This window comes from Austrofundulus limnaeus, unplaced genomic scaffold, assembly GCF_001266775.1.
Source record: "Austrofundulus limnaeus strain Quisiro unplaced genomic scaffold, Austrofundulus_limnaeus-1.0 Scaffold27, whole genome shotgun sequence".
Taxonomy (NCBI): Eukaryota; Metazoa; Chordata; class Actinopteri; order Cyprinodontiformes; family Rivulidae; genus Austrofundulus; species Austrofundulus limnaeus.
Window position 1 is genome coordinate 2,564,277 of NW_013952429.1, and position 10,244 is coordinate 2,574,520.

A 10,244-nucleotide genomic window follows, 5' to 3' on the forward strand; every position below is an offset into this window, starting at 1 on the left:
TATTTAATATGCAGTTTAACCACAAACCCTAGCACACTGCATATTATTGTACTTTTATCAGAAAAACTAGCTCACTAACCACAAATAATTGTGTGTTTTGCTGATTTTGTCAACAAAGAAAAATCATATTGGTTATCGTGCTGATTTATTAACTGTCTACTCATTTACCCCTTTCATTTTCATCACAATGTTACGGAGTAAAATGGTCCTCGCCGTGTGCCGTAGTGACGTCACATCCAAAACAAGTGACCGGTTCTGCTGCTTTTTAAGCAGTGTTGTTACTCTTCGGTAGCTTGTTTTGTTTGTTGTTTTCCCAACAATGTCTCAGGACCCTTGGTAGGTAAAGCTTTCCTGCGTTCGACCGAAAAGTTTGAAATGTATTTTAAACAAGAATACACGTCATTTTCTCTCTCTGCGTTGTTTTGTGCTAATGTTAGCTGAAGTGTTTGCTAGTTCCTGGTCAACAGGGTAACACTTTAGTAAGCATTGCGAGTGTTTATTTTGTTTATTCTTCAGATAATACTTGTAAGGTTACTCAAACATACAAATCAGTATTAGGTGGTATTATCTACACATTATAGGTGAAGGCTTAGCATCAGTATGAAGAGGAATGTGGTGTACTTGATCACATCTGGCTTGTGTTTTCAKATGAGACATAGATAGAAATTAACCATGTTGGGAGCTGTTTCAGATCACAATTTTCAAGAATATTTATACTTTTTGAAACTTTTTTATTTCTGGTATAATCCTATAGTTAAGCAGAACTAGTAGAACTGCAAGTAAAGTTCCAGATTCAACTATWTTTAATTTATTTGCATATTTTCAACTGAACCTATAGCATTTTTAATATATAACTTTTACTATAAATTATTTTTAAGCAGAACTCAAAAACAAAACTCACACCTTGTTGAGTTGCRGTACTTAATGCCATAAAAGCTTTACATCCTATGACAGTACAAGGGGTCATTTTTTCTGGACATTTTTCCCTCACACTCATTAATYTGTAGGTTGCAGAATTATGACGCCACGTGTCGCCTGGCTCAGGAAATAGCAGAAAACATCCATGAAAGGAACAGACAGCAGAGAACAGGGGGGAACCCTGCAAAGGTATAAAACGTTACCGTCTSTGTTCTAGTATGAATTAAAAGGGTGTCTTGTTCAACAACAACCTGTTCTGTCTTTTCAGATCAACATGACACTACGAGCATCACTGCAGAAACTGAAACAGAATATTGCTCAGCTCAAAGAGGGCTTGTTGAGAGCTTCTTCATCTCGRCGCATGTATCCTTTTTGTTCTTTCTTGACACTGTAACAAGTACCCAGGGAGAGACAATCATAGTCCTCAAGTGCCGCTGTCCTGCATGTTTTACTTGTTTCCCTGCTCCAACACACCTGATTCAGAGATTGAATTACCTCTTCCAAGTTCTGCAGAAGCCTGATAATCACCAGTCATTCAGATCAGGTGTGTTGGAGCAGAGAAACATGTAAAACATGCAGGACAGTGGCACTCGAGGACCAGGATTGCCTATCCCTGAAGTACCCAGAGTCATAAGACTGACAGGCAGACATGGGATGTTGCTTGTGCTTGCAGTAACACACATGTTCCTGTAGAGGGCAGGATAGTTTTATTAAAAGGAACCCTTTTTTTTTTTTTTACCTTAAGCAGCTGTCCTGATTAGAAGACTTTATGCCAAAAGAAATGTGTCAGAAAGGTCATCAATTTTTATTAGAGCTAAATAAGGTAACAATTTAATCTTAACATKCTGTCATCAGAATGCAGTCAGAATCTGACAGGAGGCAGAACCTTATAGATGATCTGCTAACCAGAGAGAAGCAACTCAATGGAACTTTCAAAGGAGATATCACAGAGCCTGAATCCACCAGGTACTTGGCATCTAAAGAAACAAGTTGGTCWAAATGTCCTCATGCATCTCAGTAATCCAGGTAGAAAAAAATCAAAAAGAAAAAATAAGTAGGTCCTTGGTTGGTCTAAAGTTTCATTTAAATATTCCATAAGATTGTGGGGATTATCAGGGAAAATTTTCACCTATATCATCCATTTCCTCTCATAAAACATGCAGTCGGAAACAACAAACACACCAATAAACTATTAAACACTGTTAAACTTAAGCCTGATGTGCGTGGTATTTCATTTAGATTCAGTGAATCACACGCCCCACCTCATTACCAACTTTTGTTTTCTCTGCATATTATTTGTTGACCCTAAATTTCATTCGCTCAGCATTTATTAGAAGGCACTCTGCTCAGAAGCCATTGTTCATTTAGTAATTTTTATTCCTTCTGAGGTCTTTTTTTTTCTCCCATGACACCTAATTCTATGGCCACCCAATTAAAAATAACGAACCCTCATTTTCATGTCTGTTTCCTTCACCAGAGTCRTCATAATCTCCGTGCCCTGCTTTGATGATGTTACCGATCACTAACTTTCTCTGAGGGTCTTTGTGTCTCCGGTTTGACCCATTTTCTGTGTCCTCTCTTATTGCTTTCACTTGGAAGGAAATCTGTCCGCCCGCCATTTTGACAGCTCTAATTCCTGYTCATTGGATTTGCTCGCTCTGCACTGTTGATCACACACATTCTTAGTGAACCAGAGGGAAGAGAGAGTTTCCTGTAGGATGACTGTTGATGAGATCTGATGTGATCTCAGCGTGATACTACCAGGAAGMAGGTTGTCATTACTGTAAGTTTTGACCTGGCGTTAAACAGGTGATATTTGTTTGGACAGGAAGAGGAAATGATGTCATGCCGTTGGCTCTTCTTGCTTCCTCTGGTTGATGAATGTTTTGTGTTGGCATTCTTATCTTGTCTTGCTCTCTAGATGTTGTACAGCACAACTTCAATTTTGGGAAAAAAAATGGGATGYTTAGTAAAATGTGAATAAAAACAAAATGTAATGACTTGCAAATGAACTACAAAATGTAAGCATTTATTGGTGTTTACTTAACAATTGTTTTCTGAATGTTTAATTACAATTCATCTAGTGGTTCATAAGATATTTTGCTAACAAACAGACAAAATTGTCTCCAGTATTTAAAGGAAACATTTTAAAAACAGCTCAGTAAATTAGAGCTTTACACGGTTGCTGAAGTTGTGACTTGAGAGTGCCCTTCCTTCTCTTATATCTTTCCCAAGCTTTGCTTTTTGGATTGATCTACTTAGCCGTGCTTTGCACAAGCTTTCATCTTTTTTTATTTTTTATTTTTTTGCAGACCACACTCAATTGCATAAAAGTCTCTTTTAAATAATAATAAAAAAGCTTCACATGACATTTGCTAATAAATTAGCTTGGCAAACTGCATGTGGTCACATGGTTTTTAGATTGTTCTGTGAGACCTGAGTTTAATAGCTGCATGTGGTGGGTAATTTGGATTTGAGGTTAGGTGTCGGACCCCTTCCTACTGTGTGGTCTGCGACGACGGAGTGTGTATGTGGGATGGGATTGTTTAAGCCACTAACAAAACATATTGTGAAAACAAAATATTTGAAGCATCTGCTTTTAAATCAAGCTAAACAAGGACAAGGTTCTTGTTTTTAAATCTCAGTTTACCACGTTGGAGCCACCTTTACACCTCTAACCTTCTCTTTGTGTTTGGTTAAGTAGGAAGTTGTGATAATTAGTTAAATCTCACCTGCCAGAGTCACTCAGTCAAGTTCTTTGTGGTTGCCAAGAGATGTGCCCGACTGATTTTGCTGGTCTTCATTGAATTTTTAATTGGATCTTAACACGCTGAGCGCCAGCATGGAGGAAGTGCAAGTTTGGCTTGTAGTCTCTTGGTAATTTAAAAGGTTAGACTTGATGCTTTGTCTCACACAGTCTGCACAAATTTTATTTTAATTACAACTTCAGAAGAAAATCAAACAACTTAAATAACTGTGAATAAATATGTGTTCTACAGGTGTTTACTAGAAAAGACATACCTATGTCCATTATTACACACTGGTAAAACCTTGTTCATGTATATTTGCTAAGTATTTTGGTTATTGTTTCAGATTAAACATGCACATTTTCATTTACTGACAATCGTTAGGTATTGTGATCTACTGGGCCACCGTTTACTTTAGAAGTAGAAATAGTTGTAAATGAAAAATTATCTTATTTCTAAACCACAGGTCCACACTGATGGTTGGAAAAGCAGCAGCCAGCGGAGGAGGTTCTGCGAACCCATGGCTCATCAACGAATCAGAAGAGACCAAGGGGCTGACCTTCGGAGAGATTAAACAGCAGCAACAAAGAATCATTGAGGGTAATTCYACTATAGGAGTCAGAAAATTATTTTCATTAACCTTTTACAAGGAGAGATGCATGGTACCAGGTTATAGCAAAAAACACTAATTTCCACCTTCAGTCCCTGGACAAGTTGATGTGATCAAATGTGAATTAACATATGATAAAAAGCCAGTTTAGTAAATGATTACATACATATTTAAAAAAGTTTGTTATTCAGATCTCATTACAACCAAACTACAAACTAAAACAAATTCATAAAACATTATCCTTGCTTTCATCAGTTATGAGTACAAATCTGCTTATTTAATAGCCATATTTTTTGCCAAATGTGCAAATATTTTATAAGTGGAACATGTTGTAATGTTCATTGTCAAGGTATTCCAATGATTTGTGGTGACAAAGGAGAAGAAGTTTAAAAGTAATACTATTGGATCATTTAAATGACAATTTTAAACATGCATTTCAGTATTGTTTGAAACAAATCTGTGTATATTTTTGACCAGATTTGGAAAAAAGGAGTTGCAAATCATTACATTCAGTTTTTAAACATTTAAAGTGCTTTGAAGCCAATTTTCTATAACATGACAGCATGGCTGTTTAGGATGCTGCCGGCTTCACTTTTAATCAACTTTTGGTGTGTTGGTTTGTTTAGCCCGTCTCCCCCCCTCACCCCTCCACACACACACACACACACACACCTCCTCTAATCCTCAATTCTGATCATGTTTCATTTCATTTTAATTGAGTGATTAACTGAGTGGAAACAGTAGTTGTATACAAAAGGTATACAAAATGAACAAAATAGATATTTCATTGCTTTTGCTAGAACGTGTTGATCTAGAAAAGAAGCAAACATTCAAAATAATACTTGTTTACCTGACTCAGTGTGACACTTTGTCTTTTATTGAAGTTCTGCCTGTTAGCAGAGGATTCTGTTATGACAGAGAAACCTAACCCTGTAGAAGTTTTTTGACCACTGAGGTTGTTTCARTTAAAGTTGGATCTTGTGGTTAAAAATAAGTTCTTGTGGTAGAGGAACATAGTAAACTTGGAAACCGCTCTTCTTTTGAATGTTTTCTCTTTTTTTGTCTTTGTGATGACGTTGTTCCAACCTCAGATTTGTTATGTGTGCATCTCTTTAGTCTCATCCTCCACATTTATAGTTTTATTTTCTTTCCCATCTTGCTTTAGCCCAGGATGCAGGCTTGGATGCACTTGCAGCTGTCATCAGCCGACAGAAGACAATGGGCCAAGACATCGGCAATGAGTTGGATGAGCAGAACGGTAAAGTTTAATGTAGCACAGCGTCTGTACATTTTTGTCATACAGATTCCTGAAACATGACATACCAGAGTATAAAAGCGGTCAGACATGCTTTTGTTTTGCWGTGGAATTATTTACCTCATGAACACTGCTGGGTGGTAAGACTCCCTAACAACACCACAAAAATGACAAAGTGCATTCATGCGCCCACACATTARCACATGTGCTGTGAACTCTCCATAGCGCGAGCACCTGACCTAACATTCAGGTCGTGATCCTGCCAGAGAAATGTGAACTCTCAGTTAGTGCAACTGAAAAAACAAAGAGTTTGGTGCTCTGGAAGATTAGATCGCGTCAAAGCCGATGGTGTTTTCAAGTTATTTCTGGCAAATCGGCTCTTGATCTTCCATCGCAGGTTGAATGTGTTGCCCAGGATAGACTGCATCAGGCTTGGCTGTTTTTAGAGAGACAACACTCAAGATGTATTATTTCAAGTACAAACAGTGGAAAATTATATATTTTAATGCATGACTTTAGGAAAAATAAAACTGTTTATTTAGAGAAGCTTCCAGTCTTGTGAATTTTTTGTAGCGCTGTACAAGGATACCAGGATTTTTTTCCAGCTTTTTTATTGTTACAAGATGATTTAGTCTACCAACCTATTTTCCTCAAAGCCCCCCATTTTTACTTCCAAGCCAAATACGTGTTCAAACTTTATTATCAAAATAATAAAAAAATTAAGTGAATAGTTTCAAACTTTTATTTTGAAAAAAAAAAAAAATCCCCCAGTGCTGCATCCTGGATTATTTATTTTATTTGTAGGATTTATTAATTTCACTAAAAACAAAATAAATTCTGTATATACAATATTAGGGTTATTATGGGTAAATTTTGATTAAAGGTTCTGTTCAAAGACAAACTTAAGACCTATTTATTTWAAAGGGCATTTGATGTTTACCTTGAAGTATTTTATATTTCTTTACCTTCTTTTATTGTGGTGGTCTTTTTAACTTGCACTGATTTTGTTGATCTGTTTTTAAATGTTTTTTTCTTGTGAGGCTCTTTGGACAATGCAAGGCATTGTTGGAAGGTGCTGAATAAATTATTATTATTATTATTATTATAAAGAATGTTAGGTAAATATATGTTACATATTTTGATTCTGTAAATGACAGAACTGCACAAATGCTTATAAAAATCGACTTTGTAGCTGTTGTAGTTTTTCAGCTTAGTAATAAAATCTTTCACATTAACAGCAATTTATTTATTTTTAGTGTTTTTTTTTCTGGCATAGTCATGAGAAAATCTGTACTCTAAAGTAATATTTAACCGATTGCTTGAGACAGWTTTGTAGGTGCTGTGTTTCTAATTATATCTAAACTGTCACTGTAATATGTATGAAAAAAGTATTTTTTGAGACACAATAAATTAATTTACCACAGAACACAAGCAAATGGCAAGATATCCTGTTGAATTTGGCTGTTGGTGTGTAACCTTGTCGTCCGACTGTCTTTCCATCTTGTGGGGTTTGTTTTTCCCGATCGCTGTTCTGTAGCTGTGTTTTCCTATAAATAGATTAAGCTCTTTGTAGTTGGACTGCTTAAGTCTGGCTCATGACCGGAGTGCTGTGGTGGTTGCAGTCATTTCCTTCTTGGGAAACAATTTCATGTGAGGTCAGCAGTGAAGAAGACCCTTTTTTTTCAGAGGTTTAGCAAAGAACCCAAAGACCTCATTTACTCTCCCCTCAGTTTGGATCAGAATCAAGTGTAGAAATCAGTAAGAAGACCCATTATCAAAATTTCATCTTTTGCTTTGTGGCTTTTGCCAATGGTTGCAAAAGAAAGAAATTCAATCTTTCATGTAATATTTTAAAATGGAAGGATTTGCTGTAATCATAATTCTTTCATATTTCTTAAATGATATTACCAGATGCTGGTGTTTTCATTTCCACAATAAATGTTGCTGAAAATAGCCTGACACATACCAGCTAAAATGGCTTTCATCAGCAGTAGTTTCCCTCACCAACAAGAAAAAACAACACTAATTAGATTTTATTGGTGTTGATATTTCTCATAATGGTGGTCTGGAACATTGACATCACTCCTGTCCAACGCCCCACACTTACAAGTGACAGACAGTGCTTTGCTCATTAAATTAGTTTCGTTTGAAAAGGGTGACAGAAGTTGGAGTCGGCTTCATTCGTCAGCTTTAAAGATTTTTTTTTTTAATTTTGAAAAAAATTTTTTTTAACTGGATTTCACTTTTGGTGAAGCACTGACAAAACTGTGTGGTAAAAGCCTGAATTCTTATTTTGGTGTAACTTGTCTGTGGAAAGTGTAAATAAGAGTCAACTAAATGTGTTTATTAATGCATTTAGATAATAAAGCTGCATTTAATAATAAATAGTTGCATCTTTGTGGAGCATGGCCATCTTGATTGGTGATTTCTGAATGACCAGAGCAACCTAAAGTGAGGAATGTACTGTAGATCTGTCTATCTGGTTCACATGTGTCAAACTCATGGCCTGTGGGTGACTCCTGTCCAGCCCATTTCATGGATTAATGATAAATTTTTAATGCAACAAAATTAACAAATTTAAAAGGTGAAAGATAATACTTAACCAGCCCCTGAGCTGCTGGTTTTAAGCAAATGAGTTGGATAGCACAGTAATAATGTTTTAAAATAAGCTGCTTTAAAGTCAAATTTGGCCATAAACTACACCTCAGATAATGCATGTCCATCATCCATGGGAGTTCCCTGTCAAAGTGTAGAGATCAGAATTCAAGATGGCAGCTACCCACTACAACTCAGTGAGTAAAACTCTTAGTTTTACTTTTAATAATAATTCTGTATCATTTATTTCAGATTTGGTCATTCATGCACATAGTACGTTACAGTGTTTATAAGAGGATGTGTTAAAACACTGTTTTGTCGAAGTTAAACATGAAACGTTAAAGTTATTTACTACCGGCACCTTCAGGGCTACCATAACGCTTATGTGGCCCTCGCTGAAAATGAGTTTGACACCCCTGGTTAATGACAAAAGCTAGTAATAGCTGCTTTGTACTTCTATGTCCAATACCTCAAATGACTGACATGGCTGGTTTACATACGTATATGAATGGGGTGGTGGTCATCCTGGATTGCCTGCTGCCCAGCGTGCATCACACCTGACCTTGATGGTCCTTCCCACAGGTGGTGGGTCCATACAGAGGTAGACTCCTGTTGTCCTTTCGGACTTGGCCCGACCGAGCCAAGGCTCGACCACCAGGTGCATTGTGATACGTTCAGCTTGATTATTTTCTAATAGGATTCATTAGAGGGAGAGGACAGTTTTCACCACAACAACTCAGTGACATCAGCAGCACAGGCGTTTACTTGTTCCTGCTTTTAATCTCAGTGTGCAAATAAACCACACCAATGATGGCAATCGGCAGAAAATCAGAACGTTTCGAGCTGTAGATTGATTTATTGTTTGTTTSATTTGCTTCAGTTGAATGTGAGGTTGGTAGTAGTGAGCCGTGTTTTCCAGGCAGCATGGAAATGCAGAGTCGTTATGTGATGTTCAAACGGGTGTTGTCATCAAAGAAACATCAAGCTTGCAATGAGCCGCGGAAGAGAGCTTAGTATTTTGTGACCGCCAGAATGCCTGTCTGGTGTTTGACTTTGTGAGGTATTGAGAATACAGATGATGGAGGGATAATTATGCTGTCATGCTTTTGAGTTTTATAATAAAATGTCGACATTAGCTTACCCTAAAAGGCTTAACACATTTTTAAGTTGATATTTGAAAAATGTCCTATTGAATAAAAATGTTAATTAACAAATGCTAAACCAGCAGACGTGATGAGAAGACAAACATAACCCAACTGAAAGTACACCGCCTCATCAAACCTTTGTTGCACCCTCATCAGCATTCAGTCAATCATGTCGTGTTGTGGCTTTATTTCACTCTTTATCCTTTTTAGCATCCATCTTTTTGGAGGCTTTTTGGTGGCACACTGATAAAGTTGTTGTTGAGAGTGGGTTAACAATGACTTGACTGACTTGGGTCACACCAACAAAGCAATTGGTCTAGTTTAGACACTGTGGAGAAATTAACATTTGGAATAAAGAATAATGTCTTCAGACATTTCATTCATCAAACCTTTTGATTCTTTCAGGACCCTTTTCTTGTGCACAGAGTTGGTTTTAAAACTAAATTTGTGCTTCACTTTCTGCTTGTTTGACCATGAGGTTTGTGTGATTGTGTGAATTTTAGCATCTGTACTGGTTCATGAGGGTCTGCCAAGGTCTTCCTGTGGCTGACTGGGCTCAACCCACACACCTACAGCATCGTGTGTATCAATTCATAACAAAGAAAGCCGCAAATCAAACCGTGAGCCAACTAAGGAAGATGATAAAAGATGCTTGTATTGAGGAAATATTTTGAGAGGACACTTACTGTTATCCCCAACCGAATAACTTATCAAACAGGGACCACAAGAACATGTGCTCCCCACCCACACCCATGCTACATCCAGACCCTAGTACGCTACCACCACATCATAAACCACCATGACCTCTCTATGGAAATTTTGTGCATGCTCAAAACCCTCATAGACTTATTAAGGTCTATCACATGCAATGGGGAGCCCACTGCATTCTTAATAAAACCCTGAAGACMTTGGCAAGACCCTGCAAAGACTATTCACATTCTGGCTTTTATAGGAGAGTAATCATTCAGTGGGGG

The 10,244-nt window shown here is 37.1% G+C and overlaps 1 protein-coding gene across 1 annotated transcript in view; it reads left to right on the forward strand.

The window, feature by feature from the left end:
- Positions 1–230: 230 nt before the first annotated feature.
- Positions 231–10,244, forward strand: part of stx8 (syntaxin 8) — a 30,067-nt gene continuing 20,053 nt past the window's right edge. Inside the window, exons 1-6 of the mRNA XM_014004984.1 lie at positions 231–336; positions 1,008–1,107; positions 1,187–1,281; positions 1,774–1,884; positions 4,132–4,265; positions 5,441–5,533. Coding sequence (XP_013860438.1) covers positions 320–336; positions 1,008–1,107; positions 1,187–1,281; positions 1,774–1,884; positions 4,132–4,265; positions 5,441–5,533 — 550 coding nt within the window. The 5' untranslated portion in view covers positions 231–319. The remainder of the gene's footprint in view (positions 337–1,007; positions 1,108–1,186; positions 1,282–1,773; positions 1,885–4,131; positions 4,266–5,440; positions 5,534–10,244) is intronic.